The sequence below is a fragment of the Lates calcarifer genome, linkage group LG21 (assembly GCF_001640805.2).
Source record: "Lates calcarifer isolate ASB-BC8 linkage group LG21, TLL_Latcal_v3, whole genome shotgun sequence".
NCBI classification, from domain to species: Eukaryota; Metazoa; Chordata; class Actinopteri; family Centropomidae; genus Lates; species Lates calcarifer.
In genome coordinates, this window is record NC_066853.1 from 17,369,018 (window position 1) to 17,391,349 (window position 22,332).

General features: G+C 42.6%; 1 protein-coding gene across 1 annotated transcript in view; it reads right to left on the reverse strand.

Moving 5' to 3' along the window:
- The window catches only part of LOC108876044 (roundabout homolog 2-like), a 257,671-nt gene that overhangs the window by 16,993 nt on the left and 218,346 nt on the right, over nt 1–22,332 (reverse strand). Inside the window, 13 exon segments of the mRNA XM_018665320.2 lie at nt 2,302–2,574; nt 3,504–3,631; nt 7,717–7,759; nt 11,620–11,808; nt 12,831–12,924; nt 12,926–13,003; nt 13,099–13,223; nt 16,127–16,358; nt 18,188–18,309; nt 19,395–19,561; nt 19,763–19,928; nt 20,038–20,119; nt 21,018–21,223. Coding sequence (XP_018520836.1) covers nt 2,302–2,574; nt 3,504–3,631; nt 7,717–7,759; nt 11,620–11,808; nt 12,831–12,924; nt 12,926–13,003; nt 13,099–13,223; nt 16,127–16,358; nt 18,188–18,309; nt 19,395–19,561; nt 19,763–19,928; nt 20,038–20,119; nt 21,018–21,223 — 1,905 coding nt within the window.

The following is a 22,332-nucleotide window of genomic DNA, read 5'->3' on the forward strand; positions in this document are numbered from 1 at the left end:
CTTAAGCGTAAAAAAAAAATCTGCTCAGCAGCACCTCTCATAGTCACTAATAAACAGCTTGTATCTTCATTGTTTAAAACCCACGTGTAAAAGCTGTGGTTTTACGCAGGACTATGTGCTAGTAGGTAAATTTTGTTACTTTTGGACAGAGCCAGGATAAGTGTTTCCCCCTGCTTCTAATCATTATGCTAAATTAAGTGGCTGCTGACTGTATCTTAATATTTAACAGAGAGATATGAGATTGGTATCAATGTTGAACTATCCCTTTAAAACATATACTCTATGCTTACACTGTGCATTTACTGTTAAGCACAAATGGTATCTTTTGTCTATGTTTCTCTTTGTCTCATGAAATCATAATTGAGCCTGTGCTAAGCCCAGTAAGAGCCATCAGTAACCTGTGTGGCTATGGGAAGAATCTGCCTGTAAGGCATGGCCACTTCACATCCTTCTTCCCAGCCAACTGTGTACCAAAGCACTGAATTAGAGACCAGTTAAGGCAGTGGCTTGTAACTAGATAAAAGAGGAGAGTGGAGGGGAGGCAGGCAGAGGGCTGCCTTGGTGTCCTATAAATGACATTGTAATTCTCTGAACATGGGTTTTAGTGTAGTCGGTAACCATTAGGGGAAGAGGGAAAAAGGGAGGTATTTTTGCCACTTTACCCAGCCAAGCATCTCTAATGGTGTGTGTGTGTGTGTGTATAGTCCACTATGTCTGAAAGACTCCCCCTACCCCTATTCGCAGCTTCTCAGACACAGTGAGAGACAAAGCCTTTATAAGGACCGGCAGTGATGGCAGAAACCCAGCATTAGCACTAGCAGCCATATTCTGTCAGGAGATCATAGTACTATTCTTTCTTTGTGATTTAAATGTCCTGCTTCTTCATGCTCCAGTAACTCTTGTCCAACTCGTATCCTATGTCACAACATGGCAACATATAGCAATAACCATTACACTCAAACCTCATGTAACTAAAAAAACAACAGCAAAGCCTTCACATTTAATTAACTGTATGCAGGGGGAGCTGAGTGAACAAAGCATCTCTGCTGAGGGAGAGGGACTAATAAAAAATTTATTCGATGTCAGGTTTTTACATGCAAATAACTGATCAATGAAGCAATTAAGACATCTGTCAATCATAAAGTCAAGCGGCAGAGCCCCAGAGAGTTTCCCAGTTTACTTTATAAAGTTCTCTGCTGCGTAAACCAACCTGAGAGACTGCCGCTTCGCTCTGAGCTGTTGTGAGAGCTGGTGGTGCTGAAATCTTGTGATTGGTTGTGTGGTATTCTATTAGACAATCCTTCGGCCAATCGGTAGTCAGGAATGAAAAGGAGGGCTACAGTGGGGGTTAAAGGGCAAAAACCACAGTGGTGTCAGGTGATTGGCAGTTAGCACAAGCACATGCAAACATGCAGTTAGAGCAACAAGCAAGCAGGATATATTCAGGATTCATACATTCAACAAGCTGCTCTTATTCAACATTTCATTCCCTTCCAGATTTGTAGGAAACAGACAATACATTTGCTGGACAAATTTGATTTGTTATTGGTCTGACAAAACATAGCGTTTCAATTCAATATTTGTCCCCTGTCAGCAAGATATAATCATGATAATATGTGATCATACTTCTTAAAAGATGCCAGGGAGGGTAAGAAAAGTATTTTTAAGGATTCATTGCATTAGAGGTACTATGTAAATTATATGATTAATCTGTTTTAGACTGTTGGAAAATGAGATCATAAATATGTGTTACAATACAGCCAAGGACAGCTTGTCATACCTTAAGCATGAAACTCCAATCCCATATCAAATCCACAGTAATTAATTTGGATTATTTTCTTAAACATTAGTCAAGCAAAAATGGATTGGCAATTACTCTGAAACTGAAGGCGGGGTGGTACCGTCATGAAAACCCAGCAAGAAAATGGATGGATGACTTAACTGCACTACTCCTTCAACTCCTTCAAGAGATGTTTATTCAACCTTGGAGAGTAACCAAGATAATGTCCGCTGGGGGAAAAATTACTCTTTTTAAGACAACCTTCCCTAACCGCGGTCAGGTCAGGAAGGCTTCCGAGACTTTCCATGGAAAAGTCTGAATATCAAAAGGTGTTTTTTACAACAGTAAACTTGTGTTTGTGATCTTGGTTAACTGACTTTGTTTTTGACATCACAAGGTTACAATAAAGGCTCCAGCTGACACACTATCATGTATAAAAACTTGCTAAACCTCACACACACAAGGGCAACAATACCTTCAAAAATTGCTACTGGCACCCTCACTTTCTCAGGGCAACTTACTGTTGTTGCAGGAATTCTTGTCGGGCAGGGAGTAGCCCAGGTTGGCCATCTCCTGCTTAGCTTGGAGTGAGGCCTTCCACTGGGCCTCCGGCAAGTCCACAGCCAGCTCATGGATGCTGCTGGAGTGAAGAATCTGAGTGGTGGCATAGGGAGTGGCCTGGGATGTTTGGCCTGGGCTGTTGTAGTTGGCTTTGGTGGTGAAGTCTATGCTGCTGTAGATGGCTCCATCAGAGAGCATGGTGCCTGTTTTATCCCCTTGACCAGTGGGGAGATCTGGGTAAGGGGAATGGAGGGAGAATATAAGAAAAGTGCCCTCTAAAAATAACGTTCATGTCACCTGGAGCCATTCAGTATTTAAACAATTTTAATGGCAGATAAAGAGAACTTGAATCTGAGTGACCTGAGATTCAAGTGCACATGGTCCTTGAGTCTTATAGAATTACAGTCTTGGTGCTTTCAGGTCAGTTCACATCTTAAAAAACAGCACTTAACAGTTTAATCTCATTGAAAAAAATCATTCATCCCATTCATTCAGTTATTCATGTATTCTAACCCACAGCCTCCGAGCTGAGGTGCCCTGTTCTCCTGCACATGTGTGGATATTTCACTCTCCTCCCTTCTCTGTTCATATACATGAGGGATAATGCTGCTGCTCTGCATGTGTGTGTGTGTGAGATGACAGAGGAGGGGAGGGAGGGAGAGAGAGTGCTATGGAAAGAGCAGGCAGACTCTCTCCATAGTGCATGGTTTGCATGCCCAGTGAAGGGGAGATGATGTAGAGGCATGGCGGAAGTGTCCGCATCTGCGCCAGTCAAGCTGCGCCTGTCCTTCACGACTGGCTGCTCAAGACCATCCTTTCAAACACCCATCCACCCCCTGCTCCTCTGCCTTCTCTGCCCGTCTCTCCCCACACATTCTCTTGCTCTGAGGTATGGGTTATGACACCAAGCTGGACTATTTGCAATTACTCAGCCTGATGACAGTGGAGGCCCCATTGTTAATGCTCCAGCTGTCCTCTCATGTGATATATAAATGTATAACCAAACACAAATGCAATATGCATATATGTATATATCTCGCATGCATATATGTACATGATGAACAACAGGAGCTCTTGTAGAACAAAAAGGAAGGCAGGTCATCATCTTTCATCTCTTACAGTCTCTTTCTCAAAGCACCTGGGACAGCACCAGGGTACTCACCTCCTCGGCCAAAGTTACTCAGGTCATTGGGTCCCCCAGAGCTGCTGTTGACAGGCAGGCTGGTGGCTGGCCAAGAGTCCGCTAACCAGGGGTAGCCTGGGTCACTGGCATTCAACAGTCCCGGCCGGCTGAGCAGAAACACAAGATGAAACACTACATTAAACACAGGCTGTGAAATTACATTACCGGCAGAGTTTTTTTGCACAAGAAACATTCCCAGTTCCTTATTATGCATGGTTAAATTCTGCATTATGTTACTGGATTTAGAAATAATGAATAAAAAACATGACAGCAATCAGCGGTGAGACAATGTGAGGACAGAAAATCAAACATATGTTTAAATGTTAGTCTGTGTACAAGAATGTGTGTTTGTGTGAGATAAGCTTGCCATAAGCCTCTGAAGCTAATGAAACACTTCTGAGATAGGGGGAAGGACCGTACGGATACATTTCCTCTCCCACAAAGTTGGAATTCCTTCAGGCAAACACAGCCCTTTATCTCTCTGTTTCTCCTGCTGTGTCTTTGTCACATTCTCTGAGTTATTAATGCAAAAGCACACTGTGGAGACACTAATGCATGCATTTGCACTCAGCACACACGTGTAGCGCACGTCGACACCCGCACGTATACGTTTCCTTATTCATTAATATCTCGTACATTCTGCTGTGTTTTCCCATCAACCCCTTGTGGTGATGTCCAGACAGTCTAAATCTTATTTGATGACACGTCAAACCTCAGCCCTAGCCCCACCACGATGCCACGACCCACTTGTGGGATGCCTGCATATGGGAGAGGGCAGCTCCATTTAACAGGTGTTGTGTCCCTCCTGAGGGGGTGAGAACCATAAAAAGCAGCCATTAAGACTTTAACCTGTCATGGGTGACTGCTGTGAGGCCATTAGGGCCACTTTACTGTACAATCACGTCTGAGGCTCGTTACCATGGGTAACACAGATGGAGTTAAATGAGAGCGAGAGATGTAGTTAAATGCCTTTGTTTATGTGTCAGTTCAACTGAAGGATCATACTCCAATTGTTTCTAATGACAATCTATGAAATTAATTAAATTCCTAAAAATTAAGAATCCGTAATCACTAGTGTATTCACTACAGGAAGGATACAAAATATATATATTTCACACAGTCAAAAGACCTTTGACAAAAATATTATAAGCATTTTGCAGGGGAACTCTTCCCACCCCGCAATGGTCAGACAAGCTGCCACATACGATGGAGTGGATGGCATCGCCTTCTGAGAAACGCACCCTGCTGTCAGTGCCCGGCAGTGCTGTATGTAGCAGACTACAGATACACATGTGCACTCTGAGAAGCTGCGTAACACTGTAGTTAGCAGCCTGGCAGCCTGATGGGGCTTTTTGTCTCAGCTCCAGTGGGGTGACGTGCTGGCTCTGAGGGACTGGGAGAGAGTCAAGCCCTGAGGACAAGGACAGGTAATGGGTGTGGGGTTCTAAATAGTAGCTATTCCGCAGAGGGGGGAGTCCAAATGAACTACGGCCCTGGCAGGCTAAGAGCCCTCGCTGTGGTTCCTGAATGCCAAAACAGGCCCCCGGGGGAGACAAGTCATTCAAATTGATGGCTGTGCATCAGACACATGCACTTTTATAGGGTAATACATCTCTCCCCATCCTTCTACCTCTGTTTCTGGCTGCCGTGTTCCCAAACCGCCATCATTCTCTCTCGCCATACCATCTTTCCCTAACCCTTTTTTCCCCCTTTACCCCCCCCCCACCCACACACACACGCACACGCACACCTTCACCTCCCCTTGTTATCCTTCTTCCCTGACTCTTGTGCGCTTAGCATCTGTCAGACTAAAAGCAGCTGAGGAAGAGAGAGCACATTGTTCTCTGTTCTAGACTCCAGCAAGACTACACCACAAATGTATACTATCTAAAGTCAAGGACCATGCCTTTGTGTCTCACTTGCCCTGTGTGCTCCAGCAAGTCCTCCCCCAGCCCACTAGAGAAAGACCATTTGAAAGACAAGGAGCTGACAGTGGAAATGGCTGCATCGTCCTTGTATTCATCACACAGCAGTAGTCCTGCTAAGGATAATTAGAATAAGACTGATTTCTACTGGGGATATCTGTTATATATAAGTATGTGTGTGTGTGACTGTGCATGTGTGTGTGAAATGGTGGGGTAATGGGGAGCGAGTGGGGGGTGGACACTGGGTCATATGTCTAATGAAAAGTTGACACCTAACTTGGATGGATAGCAACCTTGGCAGATAAAATTTGATTTGGAGCGTTTCCTCTTCCTGTTAGACGTTTCAGTCACTTGCGATGGGTAGGAAACCATAAATATAGCCTGAGATGCCTGACACTGAGCTTCCCATAAATAAGCCAAGTGAGAGATATTAATTCCAAAGCAACTTCATAAATCAGGTGTTTATGGTCCCACAGACTAGTGAATGGAACTTGGATTAAAAGTCTAGACATTAGCTAACACTTAGAGCAATGGGAAACCCAGATTACTTTCTAGATTAACTCTCATGGAACATGCTGTCATTTAGCATTCAGATCCTGGGATGTAAAGGAATCTCCATAGCAACAGTGTTGGTGAAACCTGTTCACAGCAATGCTCAGCAGAGCTGCAGTTCTCCCTGCCTATAGGAGTGAATCTGCTTTGCTAAAATATTGATCAGTGCTGAGATAGGAAGTTATTACTACCTCCTAATTACCATCTCCCTATTGGCAGGGGGATAAGGAATGAGCCCTTATCGGCTTTTATCAATTTCAATTGAGCAGCCAAAGTCAAATCGTCCAGGTCTACCAATCTGCAGCCTATTCATCTTCCATGAATCATTTATTTTGTGATCGATTAAGTGTAATTGTTCAGTCAGGGCAATTTGGCAGGAGCCAATGAGAAACTGGAAACAGACGTGGCTTCATTTGCTATTGTCTAATTAATGCAATAAACATCTCATGTAACAAATGAACACATCTTCATCTGATACTCGGCTACACATTTTCACTCTCAGGGCAGATGGGGAAGTTGCCAACATCTGGGATTTGATGGCACTAGAGTGACTAACGGATCAGAGGCTCATGTTAGAATAGGAGCCCCAGACTGCATCCTATTCCAGTGTTGTGAAAATTGTGGCAGTTGCTGCTACTGACTAAAGATATGACAAATATAGAGCACCACAAATACAGACATTTCAAATCCCATTTGCTGGACTGAGAATCAGAACCACTTATGTGGAAAATTGAAGGAAAAACACTGCTGCAGAAAGTAGATGAGAAAAGGCACGACAAGTGCCGTGGCTAATTCATTGAGAGCCTGCTGGCAGCTCACAGAACAATATAGGCAAAATTGTCCATTGTGGCATCCAGTCATATGCACATAGTAAGTGGGAAAAAAATAAATAAATGAATAAATAAAATAATCAGAAATATAAAAATGCTGCAACCAGAATGCAGAGCACACATATTCCCAAAAGACCCAAGACACACAGGGTCAGGTTTAGTTGGCAGTCTCTCACTGAGTGTTTGAGATCTGGAGGTTTTACCTAGTCAGGTGCGATAAGCAGTAGATAGACAGAAGCCTGGGATTCTCAAGGGAGTCTCTTGAATACCCACAAAGGCTCAGTAACTGGTGTCATTGAGATGTGCCCTGTTCTCTGTAGCTCCTCTCTCTTTCACTAACACACAGTGAAATGGAAGCAGGCTATATGGGGGTGCAAGTGGGGTACCTCCACACACCTCTCCCCTGGGTAATTATTTTTACATTATTACATGTGCTCAGATCCCAGCCGCCCACGCAAGGTGACAGGCAAATTTATCACTCCAGAGGGCTTCTGGGTTGCCTGTAGCCAGCAGCGGAAGATAAATGACAAAATAAAAGCACTCTCTGCTTAAATTGTTTCTGTTAATTCTGTTGAGGAGATTTATGAGTTCATCTATCGATGCATGGACGGAGATGTGGTAGAAATGTATATTTGCACGCCTGTTTGCATGGTGGGCACACAAACAGGTATCGGTTGTCTATCAATCTATCAGTCATTTATCAGTGTTAGAATCAAGAGCAGCTTGCTGTAGACTTGATGCATGACTGTAGAGGATGTGTTAAGACATGTAAAAGACAATAATGATGAGAAGATGTTTTTTTTTTTTTTTTTTTTTTAAATTTCACTTAAATACTGATACAGTCAGTTTGGTGTTGTGGGATGTTGTTTCTAGTAAAACGCTCACCTTCCATTGCTCATCAGACCACCATCGACTCTCTGGAATGTCACTAAAGTCAGAAAAGAAAGAAAGAGAAAAAAGATGGAGGAAAAAAAAGACAACACCAGATATTAAGTTTTTCTAGTATATATAGTAAACAACCAGGATTTAAGATACATTGTCTTGTCAGTATTGTCCAGTTTGCCCTTGCGCTTCAACAGCTATGTAAGGTAGCTGATTGTTTCACTAAAGGATGAAGATGTCCCTCTGTGTCCAATGCCTTTCATGAAAATTAAAAAAAAGTCCAATGATCAGGGTTGCATATTGCTTTGCTTTGCATAAGTGGAGACGTCATGTGCTCCTCAAGGACAAGATGCTTGATGAGGGGAAAATTTCATTTCATCTTTCTTATTTTGCTGCTGAGTTATTATCAGATTTGTGATTAAATTTCAATTTCAAAAAATGATTAGAAAAGGCAGAGGGCTCATTAATCACGTTGAGTTTTCTATCTACAAGCATGGAGGCTGAGTTACTGATCCTTCAGCTAGGAAGGCTCCCCACAAGCCATGCATGTGGCCTGTTCCATTACAGTGATGTATAGATAACAAGGGCCGCTCTTTGTCAGCGGCTGGTAAAACTCCATGGCTCAAAGTGAGAGACGGCTGTGAAGGATCTATTTCATCTCTGTTCAACGACCATGATGACAAAGCAGCATCAGGAGTTCTAAGCATGTGAGAACTTCAATGGATCACAGGAAACACAGAAAAGCAGCAAGAGTTTTGGAAATCACCTCATACCAACAAGAAAAAAGGAGAGGAAGGAAAAAAGAGAGCTGGTTTACTCAAGAGAGAGAAGGAGAGCTGTTAGTAATTTGGCTCATTTGTTCCACAGATGGAGATTAAAGAGAGAAGGAGGCTGAACATTTCTCCTCTCTTTTCTGTTTCATTCAGGTTGATTCCACAACAAGCCCAGGCATGGGTGAGGAGAGGGGGCTTTTCTGTGGGTGACGTTGTAACACAGATGACAAGGAGAGGAAACTCCCACAGTAGATTACAGAGGCTGCTAACGAGACATTTTAATGCATCATCAACATTACCTAAGCTTACTTAATCCAGTTTTCGCTCTCAGGAACAGAATTTTGGAATTTTAAACAAGAGAAGCACAATTTAAAATTTGTCTAGCACTCATGTTGGAAAAGTTTAGTTTATTTACTGCATTAAGGTTAAGCAACTGAATACCAACAAGTGGAATTAAAATGCTTACTGGTAACAATAGTTCTACTCAGATAAAACAAACAATGCAGGTCTGTCTGAATAAAATATAGCTTTTTGACAGCTCCAAACAGACTTGACATTCTTTATTCCGTCATAGCTAAACCCATTTCGCTTTGTTCCACCACCAACAAACTTGCATTAGAGAATTCTCTGTCGTTTGAGAGAGGACTGACAGAAGAAGGAGGTGGAGGCGAGGGGAGACTGTGCAGCGGGAAGGCCTCTGAAGTCCCTATCTGTGCTCAGGCACATTTCTAGGCTGCTGTGGAATACTTTAATGTTAGCCAGAGTGACATGGCGGCATAGCTGTGCTTCTCGCCTCTGTCTTCCAGATAAGCACTTTCTCCAATATGAATACAGATTAATCCCCTTTAATAAGCATTAAGGGGGGTGGACATAATCAGCGTATAAAAATTCCATCAAATCTCTTTCTTGCTGGCTGTGCGCCTCAACAGTGTAGTGATTTACCTCTCCTGTACTGACAGCTTTAGGAGGCTGAGACAGGACACTCTCGATACATCAACTAATTGTCAATACAGAGAAGAGCAGCACTGTAAGACTCTTGAGCTATGCTCTGGCTCATGTTCTAAATATCACCTCACCAAACTCTATAAGTGCTGCTATATTTGACCTTGTTGTGTGCCTAGCACTCAGAACTATTTTAGTGAATTAACGTGATTCCTCTCTGGATTCTCTGAGGTGTGCTTCCAATTTAAAACCAGACAGGTTTCACTAACATATTAATGTGTTTCATCATCTGTTGTTACAGCTGCTGTGGAAAGGCTAGAGTAAATTGGGTTTTTTTTGGTTGCAGGTTCTACAGGGACCACATAGCTATATGTGTGTTTTACCAAAAAATTGTATTAGTTAGGGCTGTCACTAAACCCAGGAAACCGAGAGAAGAGCACTGTGCTGACCCCTGACTCATTGTAAAACAATTATCAGTTACACAGTTGCTGTGCAGTACAGAGGCCTCTGGACATCATTTTCAGTTATTCTGTAATGTCTTCCCTCAATTTACTTTTTTAAAAACTTCCTCTTTACATCCAACTACTCTGTGTCTTTGATGGGCTACTCTTCTCTCAGTCCGCTCCATCCACAGAAGAATGACTGATGGTGACATATAACACTGTTACACCCATCAAAATGGTGGTAGTTTGATAGTAAGCAAAAGAAATTCAACCAAGGTAGCAAAATATGTATAGTCACAGTAGAGGGGGAAATTGTCACGAGAACACTAAAACTAAACAGAGGGGAAAGGAAAAAAATAAATCAATACACCACCCAGCTGCCTAACTGACACCTATAAACACTAAATGATTTGAGGAATATGATTATTTGAGGAAGAGGAAAATGGGCAGTCTCACCCTGCACTGCACGACTGCCACAAGGGAAGACAGGATGAAACTTCATTCAAAAACAGACATACACACAAATACAACACAATATGTAGATAAGGCTGTAGGTTGGGCAGGGATAAGAGTTGAAGTTTGTGGAGCCTTGGTCATGGCCAATAACAAATGCAGATTTCTTTGACTTGTAAATTTGTATCTCTGGTGGGTTTAATTGCCTTCATGAGTATGGGGTTTGGATTTGCACTGGCCATGACCATCAATCTGACAATACAAGCATAGAAACTATAAGCGGGCAGGAGATGAATCTGCGTTGAGGTGGGGTGAGGAGACAGGACAAATGAACAGTACCTGCAGGGGTGAAGGTGAAGGACTGAACTGCAAAACAAGAAGACAGAGAAGTTGTGCGTTAAAAGCCTGCAGAGATAAGCGGTGCTTTAGGGGGGGTATCTGCACCCTGGGGACGGGGTCAAGCAGAGAGATACTGAGGGTCAGAGAATGTAAGACCACATCGTCACCCAGTGTGCAGAGCGTCAGCCAGGAAAGCAGCCAGCTCAGAGACCACAGAGGTGTAGAGACGGTGGCACAAACCAAAGAAAACACACAAACATATGTAACGAGAAATGAAGAGCAAATTAACCAAGCCAGCTTATAGTAGCTGTCACTGGACATGCTCTATTTGACTTTCTAAAAATAATAATAAGAAAAAAACATCTACATAAATATGTGCTTCTCTTGAATTTTTCCCTGTTAATAAGAAAACAACTAGTGTTACAATATTGTGCTGCACAGAGAGCAATGCATACACAATGGTGTTTCAGTTCATTACCATTTTCTTCTCTCTAATTAAATCTTTCACCCTTGGCAGTGTATGTGGACTTGGTGGTTGCTTGTATTGACTGGGGGTCACTCAGTAAGATGTCAGGGTCAGTGTGTGGGAGGAGAGCTGGACGAACTCCAGCTTCAGTGACCAAAAGAGAGTCCAGTCTGCCCACTCAACTTGACCACCCTGGGCTATTAACCAACACTGTGGGTGGATTAGTCAAAAACTGGAAGCCCTCTGGATATTATTCACGCTGACATCTGTCTCCCTGTTGAGCTTTAAACTCCAAAGCCATCTGAGCCTCACTGCTAGCAGCTTCTACAACATTTCATCAAAACTGTATTGATTAAGATGTGGTACTAAAATATTCTTGCTTTGATAGAGAACAAAATGATTATTTGTTGAGAGGCAGAGGAATTTTCCATGTTTGTTAGGGCACAAGAGCAGAATGTCAGTGTTAATATCCAACTATGATCAGTCTAACCTGCGTAGTTGCTCAGGCCCTTTCTCTTCTTTCTCCTCCAGTAGAGCCAGATGCTGAAGCCCATGAGGATGACCCAGCAGGCCCCTCCGATACCGGCAATAAAAGCAGGCTGTTTCACCACATCAGTGATCTGCTCTGTGATGCTGTTGTTCCGGTTTCCATGTATAATCACGTCCCGAAACTCCTTACCTGAGGGCACAGAGAAAAAAACAGGCAACATTATTGTGATGCTGGGTGGATAGTTACTGGAGAGAAACAGGACATAACATGATTTGCTGTTTCAAGGTGAAAGTTAACACAATTGTCAATGTGATACTGAAGGGCCTGAGAATGTTCCACTTTCTCACTCTGTAGAAAATAACACCTATAGATACATCAAGACGGGGGTAGGGTTAGATTAAGCTCAAAGAAAGTAGGGCTGATGAATTTCAGCAGATATTGACCAAGGGAGCAGGACATAGATCTAAAGGATGTGCAGTGAAATATAATGTGCAGACTGAAAAAGACAAAGCCTAAAAGCTTATAACAAACCCCCAGGTGAGAAGGTTGTTTGCTTAGCTCAGCCCCTAATTCACTCCATTGCTGGTAAAACACACCATATGAAATGAGAGGAGAGGATCCTGATCTGTATTGATCTCCAATCGCAGCTCACCCTGACTAGTCTGCTTGACACTATTTCTTGAAGCATGATAAGACTGAGAGCACAAGCAAACGTTCCCACACATCACCAGGAACAAATACGCACTCATAAAGACAAAAAGTTACATATTACATGTGCATGCATGCAAAGTTGCACAAAAGCTCTTCATCTTCACATTACTGTGTAACCACACGAACACACACCCATTCGCGCATCTGCAGACTTGCAAACACACAACATATTATATGTACAAGCTTGGGGCTCTGCTGTGGGAGATGGATTATGTGAGTGACACTGGGGAAATAAGAACATGCTACAGGCCAAGCCATCAGTTATGGGTCAAAACAGGCACAATCTGCCTCAGCTCCACATAAATCATATGTGGTCAGGCCACATTTCAAAATAGCAGTATTTCAACAACATTATTCGTTTGGAATTTTTTTTTCTTTGCTGAAATCCTCCCCTAACACTTCAGTACAGTGTTGTTTTTTGTGAACACTAATGTTAACATGGGGAAAAACTTAAAGTGGGTGTAGAAAAGCTGTGAATGCTTTTTATCAATCAATCTTACCGATGACGATAGACTGAGGTTCACTCTTGACTCCAACCCCTGCACTTGTGCTGGCAGCTACTTCCACTCGGTACACCACTCCTACTTGCAGTCCCGCCCACCACCACAGAGCGTATGGCAGCATCCACTGTCTTATTTACATGGAAACGTGTCTCATTCCCGAGACACCAGATCTAGGCAAGGCAGAGAGGGGGGGTAGAGAGGCAGTTGATTCCATTTGGCTTTGTGTAAGTTAAATAAGAATTCATGCTGACTCGCTGGGACAAACCTTGTATTCTTGGATGATGCCGTTCTGGTGGTCTGGTGGAGGAGGGTCCCAGGAGATGCTTATGGAAGTGCTATTCTGGTTTCCCACAGTTAGAACTGTTACCTGCTGGGGAGGTGCACTGGGAGCTAAAAGAGGAAGCACAAAATAAGCAGGTCAACAATCAAATGTACTATTTTACACTTTAAGCGTCAGAATATTTAAGAATACTGCAATGCACAGTATTGTAGCATCTGTATGTGTTTGAACAGGAGCTCAGAAATATGCACATACAAGCGCTTATACCAAGAAACAGACACACACACACACTTTTCTAAGGAATGTTATTCTTTGGGGGATGGCACAGGTGGCTGAAGGCTGTCAAGATGTCTCATTAGAGGGGGATTTACATGAAGACTGGGGCAGGTCTGACATGGCTATAGCCTATCTTTAACATTTCACTATGATTTAATATCTCATCCTCTGCTCCAACCTGGTGGATTTGCGCAGAGAATACTGGTATTGATTTGTGGAATGACGTCCTGGCACAGTACAGCAAGAGCTCTCAGTGAAGCTAAGACTCCAGCACTGACCGAGTCAGGGTGGCATGCGGGTCAACGAGCTTATAGGATGAAGCGCAGACAAGAAGGAAATATGAAAAAAATACATTTTAGGGAAAGGAAACAAGGTCTCAGTAAACATATTGACTGATTCCATCGATCAGCCAGATGAAACTAAAGCCAGTAGGTAAGGATCAGAGTGAAGCTTCAGAGCGAAGCACATCTAAATGAATCGGCTCTATCCACAGCCAGACAGAGAGTGGATAGAAACAAGACAAGTCTAAGCTTTCATAAACCTCACTCTGTTGTTATTCTGATGGCGGCAATCTTCTGACCCCACAAGGGGCAACAGAGGAAAAATAAATAACAGTTGGCCCAACTGGAAATAACGTTTTAAAAATAATGTTTTCTCATTTCCGCAGTGGCTGGCAGGGGAACAGCACCACAGCAGAATACTGACAGGTCAATTACTCCTGGGCTGCCTCTCCCTCACCTTGCCTCCATCCAAAATGGCACATGTCACCCTGTAAATCTGTGCTCATCCCTCAGTGCGATTGGCCACACAGTCCCCCAGAGAGCCAGAAGGCCCTGGCATGGTGGAAGATGAATGGGTCCAATGATGAACCCAACACCTTGGCCAGATTAGAAACAATCTACCAAGGGAGCATCTGATCAACCATCATGCTCAGGGCAAAGTGGTGGATTGGTGCGTGGCAGCCATCAGAGACAATGTCGTTCAAAGTTAATGTTATGAATGATTTAGCAGCTTATTATCATGCATATTTGAGCTAAACAATACACATTTTTCATTAGAGTCCTCGGAGCCTGTGCTAATAGAGCCATTAGCAGAGTGATGTATGGCAGGCAGGAATGTGACCCCCTGTCTCTCATGCATACACACAGTGCTGTGTTGCATGATGAAGGAATACAAACATATCTTACCCATATCAAAAAAACATAGTCAATAGCTAATGAAAGCAGTGGGTGGTGTGAGAGGAAAGCTATGGACATTCCACAGAGAGACCAATCAGTATGGATGAAGATTAGTCCGCTACAAATGAGCATTTTATACAAACATTACTGTTTTCCCTTCCACCCAAATAAGCATTATTTTGCATAAATGACGGGGCTCCTTAGTGATGTCTTAGACAATCATTCAGTGGGAATCAGATGGCAACCAGAGTTCATTTATCAGTCATGACATGACTGTCCAGATGGAGAGTGAGAGAATGTGTAAAAAAGGAGGAGGGAGCCTAAATAAATGGACACAGCATTTGAGCGCTGAACATACTGTAACCCTGCATCCGGCTGGATCTGTTCTGGGGCTTCTCTATTATGTTAGCTAATGGACAACCTAAGTTTAATCACCCTCTGAACTAGACTTATCTATCCATCTGGCTGCCCTTCTCAGTAGTCCCAAGGTCTCTGAGGAGCCCACGGCCGTGTGTTTGACAGTGTATCAGCTACGACCAGGTATAGCAGCAGGCTTGTGACAGAAATAGAAAGTGGCCGAGCTCGCTGAGGGACTGGGATGCAGATAGAGCAAGAGCAGGGGGTGTTATCAGCATTGGTAATAGCTGTGACATGCAGGTTCTGGAGGCCTTAGGGAGAGGAGGTGTGGCAGCATGTATGGGTTTACTGTATGTGTGTGTGTGTGTATATGTTAGTGTGTTGGGGACAGCTGCAATGTGATGGCAGTTCCACTACAGCAGTGAGTACACTGGCTGGCCACAGCAGATATGGTCCCTTTGAGAAAGGGAAAATAAATGGGCCTGTCACCCCAACAGGATGTGAACTGTCTCTTATACATTCAGGCCTGAATATGTTGTGGCAAGATGGGCTTTGTCTCCAGTATAAAGAGTCAGTATTTGTCTTTTTGTGTTGTGTGTGGGACTGTGTGTTTTTACTTCAGATCACGTCATCATTTAATTACAGTTATTAGACTTGAAGGTTGAAGCAAGGCTGGTGCAATGCTATGGATGCATTTCTGTTTTGGTATAGGTCAAAATAGTAAATTCATCCAAACATCAGACCTGTGTGTGTGTCTGTGTCATATTGTGCCACACTGCTCTGTGGCCTTGTCAGAGCCTGTATGAATCAAGCTTTGGGCGACAGATCATCTTCGCAGGAGGAAGTGTGTGCTGTGTCTAATCACAGCTCAGGCCTGTGGCTGCTGGGTGATGGATTAGAAGAAGGTTGGCACTAACACCACCAATCATAAACAAAAAAAGCACAACAGGAAGGTCAGACAGACAGGCACACACATGCATGCACATACACATGCATTCTCTTATATGCCCTCAGCTCTTCGTATCAAAGGGAGGGGAAGTAGCCTCTGTGATATTATGACAAAAGTCAACTTGAAAGCAGCCTACTAAGTCATGTGTCACCCATCATCCCATATTTGTGCAGACTCACAATAGTTTGACTCACTATGTTGTATCGCTCCTGATATAATCTACAGATACTCAGAAACTGATCCCTCCTCGTACCTTCCTCAGTTGTCCTCGCCGTCCTGGATTCACTGTCCATGCCTTGAAACTCGTTGAAATAAGGCCGAACCTTGATCTCATACACAATTCCCTTCTTGAGTGCAGAGAGGATGACACTGCGCTCAGAAGGAACCTTCACATCCTGCGTCTGCCAGGGTCCTGGTGAGGGCAGCCCTGATGTCTGCCTGTACAGAACTCTGTAACCCTGGATGAACTGGGACTGACGATCCACCTGAGAAAGTGAATGAAAACATGATTACTGTTGTATTTCAGCACAAAAAGAACTGTGTAGAGGAGACTGGTAGATGTTATCTGGGCCAGCCACTAGATAATACAAAAGGATGTTTTTCTGCAATGTATTTTTTCCTCACAGGATTGCATGCATGACACTTTAGAGGCTGTTACTCATTTAATGGGCCTTTTATCACCAGCTATGACACACTTAGCTCAATTAACACCCTGACATTACCTCATACACACAGCTCCCAGCCCAAAGTGCTCCATTAAAAAGACTTTCCATAATGCCACCTTAAAGGACATATGCATGTCTCATATGTATTATAAATACTAAGAGGTGACACTGGGAAGCAGATCCCACCACATATAATATGGGCTGTGTGTATGAGAATGTCATGCAGCAGCAAATGCAGTCACTCAGGGGACATGAAGAAAATACACAGCGGAGGTGATACCAGAAGATCTGTCCCATAGAAAAGATGGAGAGACTGAAAGTGTGATAGCCCCCCTGCAACCCACAAAGGACCCCTCCCTTAAAACTTGGGCCCATTTAGCCAGACAGAAAAAGCTGAATTTATGCAGAGGAGGAGCGGGTGCATAACTCATTGTAATGGCTTGTTAACAGTAGAAGAAGTGAGCAGGGCTTTCAAGTGGGATATTAAGCAGCTGTTTTTCGCCAGTGTAGCCCAAGTAAATCAGCAAAATGGATTCCCTGCTTGGTGTGTGACTTTTATTAATGGAATGATTTGGGAATATAAAAGCTCTCTGAGAGTGGCCCCTCTGTTTACTGAAAGGGCCCCTGATTGATTAGGTAGCCATGTTTTGTGTTGATTGTACATTACAATCATAAAGCAATGTTTTAGCATTAAATTAGTCACCAAGTCTTGGGGTGAGACTTATTATAGAGGTCAATAAACATGTCTCCAGGAAAACTGCTAATGTGGTTCATTTGAAAATGGAAACACAAACCTCATGCCACTAAGTGAAGGGTGTATACTGTAAATACCTGCATCTGAGTGATTTATAGAAGCACATATTTTATATGAACACCTTCACTTTGAAGAATAAAAATAGTCTTTTTGTCCTCATTACCATACAATTAAAAACACATTTTATCCAAGGCTGTACATGCACATTTTTCACATTTAATAAAACTGTCTACTTTTAGGACATCGCTGATCTTGTGGGAGGCACCACAAAATGTGCACAAGTATGGTGGAAGAGCAGATGTGTGTTTGTATTTTTTCCATGTATTAGTGTAAAAGAAGATTAATGCATTATCTAATGGTGGTAGGAAAACAGGAAAAATCATGTTCCCAAAATACAGTTACACCAAAAACATTAATTTCAATCTTATTTTATCTATGTGAAGTCTTTGTTTAAAGGGGAAAGCAGCTGAAGACATATGGGAGATTGATGAACAACCAGATGTCTCTGACATCTCTTTTTTACGTAGTTAAAAGGTGCTTTGATGTTCAGTTACTTTTAACTGACCAATTACAATATTTCAAAGCTTCAGGGAAGAACCTGACTAAAATTTCCTGACATAAAACATAGGGTGGCCTCAAGGAGCACCGTTTTGGCTTCAAAGAAGGATCTTATATTAACATCAACTATCTTGACTTTATGACTCAGTTTTGCAAAATCAAAGATGTAAAAGAATGCAGGGAGACTGTACATCTATAGCTACAGTGCATCTAAGCTTTTATCTACTATAAGTTCCTCCAGTGTAAAGACTTGAGCTGATCAAATGAAAGTGATGTATTTCCTGAAAGTTAAATATAGTTTCTGCATTCTCCATGCAAAATGAAAAGCTGCACTTACTGTCCATGTGACCTGAATGGTTGTGGGACTCAGGACAACTGGGTTGTGCAACCGAACTATGACCTCGCCAAGCTCCTTCTGTACGTGCCTGTGGTCGACACCCTGAGCTGGAGGACTTATATCTATGAAAGAGCAAGAAAGAAATATGAGGAAAAAAGAAAAAGAGACAGAGAGGGCTCATGATAAAATAAAACCTGTCCCACTTGGTTGTCTGAACAGTCACATCACCTAATGAACTCTGAACACACAACCCCAGACATACTGGATGGAAGATGGACACTATGACACAATTTTCCGGCTCATTTCCCATTTTGCACATGCATTTGTTTCAAGTTACAAGAAATAAAAAACTTCAGCGCATGAGATATTGAGTGTGGCTGAAGCAAGCCACATTTTGAGTTATTTACTGAAAGGAAAGCAAAAAAACTTGTGAGAGGAAATTATATTTCCAAAAAAGCATCATTCAGACGATCCAACACAGTCATATATCAAAGGCCACACTAATAGGGCAAGACAGGCCAAACACAGTTAGAAAGAAGCGAAAAATCAATTTGTCATCAATGCATGCCATTGTCAATAAACACATCTATATATCATCTCAAGACCTTCACCTCCGCATGAGAGAGATATGGTGCAATTCAAACTGACTGCACTTTTTTTTTCAAACCACACTCTTGGCTTGCATTTGACAGTACTTGGCCACAAGTTGCTTTTTCTTTTTTCTTTCTTTTTTTTTTTTGCCGGGGACTTATCATATCAATGTAATCCGGAGACTGTGGTCTGTCCGGTACCGTAATCAAATCTTCTTTGGGTTTGGAGGCAGTCATTTTCTCCTGTTATGATCATTAACATAGCAGGGATAGCACTAACTCAGTTAGGCCTTCCAAAAGTAGACATGGTTACTTTGCATAATTGCTTAAGTGTAGCCTTAATGAGCTGGCCTGACATGGAGAATTTGACCTCTGGAAAATTCTGCAGTGTTTCAGTTGAGCTATTCACTGCAGATTGCTGAGAGGGGCTGATAAGTATCACACTTTGAAGGGGCGCACAGTGACCTTAGCCACACAGTAGAAACAAAAATTATACTCAGCAAAAAAGAAAACTACATACCGACAGTGACAGTGATTATGACATGTTCTGAAATAACCATACATTTATTCAGTCAATATAATTCAATTCTTTTCATATTAATGTTCATGTGAGTTACCTTGTGTTCTGACAGGATCAGACATAGGGCTTGGATCACTCAGACCCTGGGTGTTGACTGCCCGCACCATGAACAGGTAGATGGTGTTGGGACGGAGACCTTTGACAGTAAACTGGGTGGTTTTCACATGATCTGCTACCGTTTGCCAGCTGTTGCTCACGGATTGACTGTAATTGAAGGGAAGAAGAAGGTTATCAAACCATATTTTCCTGTGACATGTAGGTGACACAGTGTAGTGCATGTAAAATAAATAAAAAAACAATGCAAAGAAGAACAGAGAGAAATATTATATTCATACCTGTGATCTGTAACATACCAAGGCAACTGGCCACAGTGAGTGGAGGATGGAACTTACTGCTATAACATACCTGAAAGCTTCAATGACAAAGGAGGAGACAGGCGATGCTCCAGCCATCCCAGGCTGCCATGACAGGGACACACTGTTCTTGGTGACATCAGTGACCTGAGGTTTAGATGGTGGGCCTGGAAGCTCATTCTCATCATGGTTCTTCGTGACCATCACTCCACCTGATTCTGAATGGATGGAGAGAAGGAGACAGAAAAAAGCCACTTTCTCTAATGAAAACTCTAGAAGACAAGTTGAAAAACATAAAATACATGGAATCATTACGCCATCTTGTACCTTTGACTTCCAAAAAAGCACTCCATGATGTTTCACCGCTGGAGCTGGTAGCCACACATGTGTAGATCCCAGAGTCTGAAAGCTAATAGACAGCAGAATACTCATACATGCATCAATAAAAACAAATACACACAGAGAGACAGCTTAATGACTCCACTTCTGACACTTTTAGTGAAAGGACCATTTCATTTCACACATTCTGCACCGACTGAATACATGTGATCGCTGAAACGCTTAAAAGTGACAGGGTGACTTCATGAGATAGCCCTATGCTGGCCAAATAGTGTGCCATATATGAGTGCCTCAAAGTGCTGACACTAATTTCCTAATGAATTCCATTTCCTACTCACCACCCTTCCATCACTTTTCTACTCCCCTGCGTTATTTCCCCACTGTCCTGCAGACCACAACAAAGCCAGGCTAATTAATTTAGGGTGGGCTGCTGGAACCCCCTGGACCGATGACAGCTGGCTTGACTCTCCATCCCTCTTAGGAACTTAGGTTGTTTGTTGGTTTTTGTCCATGTGCCTTCCTTCCATTTATTAAATAACATGTCAGTGGTCGGCAGCTTTGTCAAGCGTAATAGATATTCCACTGAGGCCTCTGAGTGCGGAAAAGAAGATGTGAGCTTTTTAAATTTAATCTAGTCTAAATGAGTATGTGCACACACATGTGTATATATCTTTAAGTGCATACATGTTTCTATTCTACAGCTGGAGTCCATTCAACCTTCCACAGCTGAGCCCTCTTGGAGCTGCCGTACCACTAAGTGGCACTAAACAATTAAAATAAAAAAAAAAATCAATGCTGGCCATCTCTTCAAGGCATTATGGCACCTCTTTCCATAAATACATATCACTGAGTAAACATGAATTAAATCAAGATACATAAGGACAAGTGACAACTTTGAGAATATAGAGTGGTAATTAAATGTGAAGCTCAGAAAAAAAGGAGACCAAAACACCAATAAAATCTTTTACCTTGATATTTTTGATCTGCAGGCTGCCAAGCTCCTGCAGAGACATGCGGGGGTCCTTTCCCAGCAGACTGACCCCATCCTTCAGCCAGCTGATGGAAGGGATGGGGTCTCCTGATGCCTGGCACTTCAACAGTGCCAGACTGTCCACCCCAAGAGTCTGATTGGATGGGCCTTGGCGAATAATGGGAGGTGGTCTGTCTGTGAGCACTGTGGAACAAAGACAAAAAAATGTGAACACATCCGGTATCAGAGTTCAGATGGATGATGGTGTTCACATATGGCGTCCGACTATAAAATAAACTGAGTGACAGCACTGATCATAAAATGCACTGGGGGTGGATGTGGGTATCTATCATAAAGTAGACTATTTTCTCTGCAGGTCTTGTAATTGCACCACAGAACAATGACCATATCCTGTATTTCCAGGAAGCAGGGAAAGAACAGCTGAGTAGTGCTTTCTAGTTTCATTGATGTGGCAGAGGGATGCTAAGCAGTTTCCAGTTACTGCCTGGGTAGCCTTATTTTTATACACTACTCTAGAGTCTGTGGTACAGCTTGGTGGTGAGACTCTTGCCTATTGACTCAGTGTGGTTCAGATAAATACTTCATTATGTGCAGTATGGGGCACAATAAAAGGTGAATTTCAAATACTGTATGTTACTAAAAGCATCACATGATATTCATATGAGGTGTAAACAGAGTGAAGAGCATCTAAATCTTAAGAACAGATAATCAGAGAAGACAATCCTTTAATAATCTTTTCGCTAGCTTCACTCTGGATGCTAATACTGTGATGAATTCCATTTACATGAGCAAATTCATTTGTTATAATGTGCTAAAAAAAGCCTGTGGGTTCCTCCTATGAAATAGTGGCTATGTCAGAGGTGATCTCAGAGAGAGCTAGCACTCTAGCACACAGGCAGTTTATATATTTAGAGTTGAATAATGTGGAGTCCCCCTGGCGTCACAGAACCCACATTAATTAGAAGGTATGGATTAATGATGTTAGACCTGCAGGGGCTAATTACCAAGTCTACCTTGGTAACCTTTCAACACATTATCACACCCTCGATTCCACCCCTATTTTCTCTCTAGCAGCTACATCTGACAAAAGGAAGTGATTTCAAGTAATACACTTATACTGTGTTATGGTAAACCCCTTGCTTTGGGTCAGTGAAGATGGAATGAGAAAAACTGTGCAGAAAGCTGATATATTATCCACCTCACGTCAAATGTAGCACATCTATTTCAATAATGATATTTAACTTATTTTTTTAGTCCCCTGGAATGTTTATACCGGGGCAAATGCAACTGTA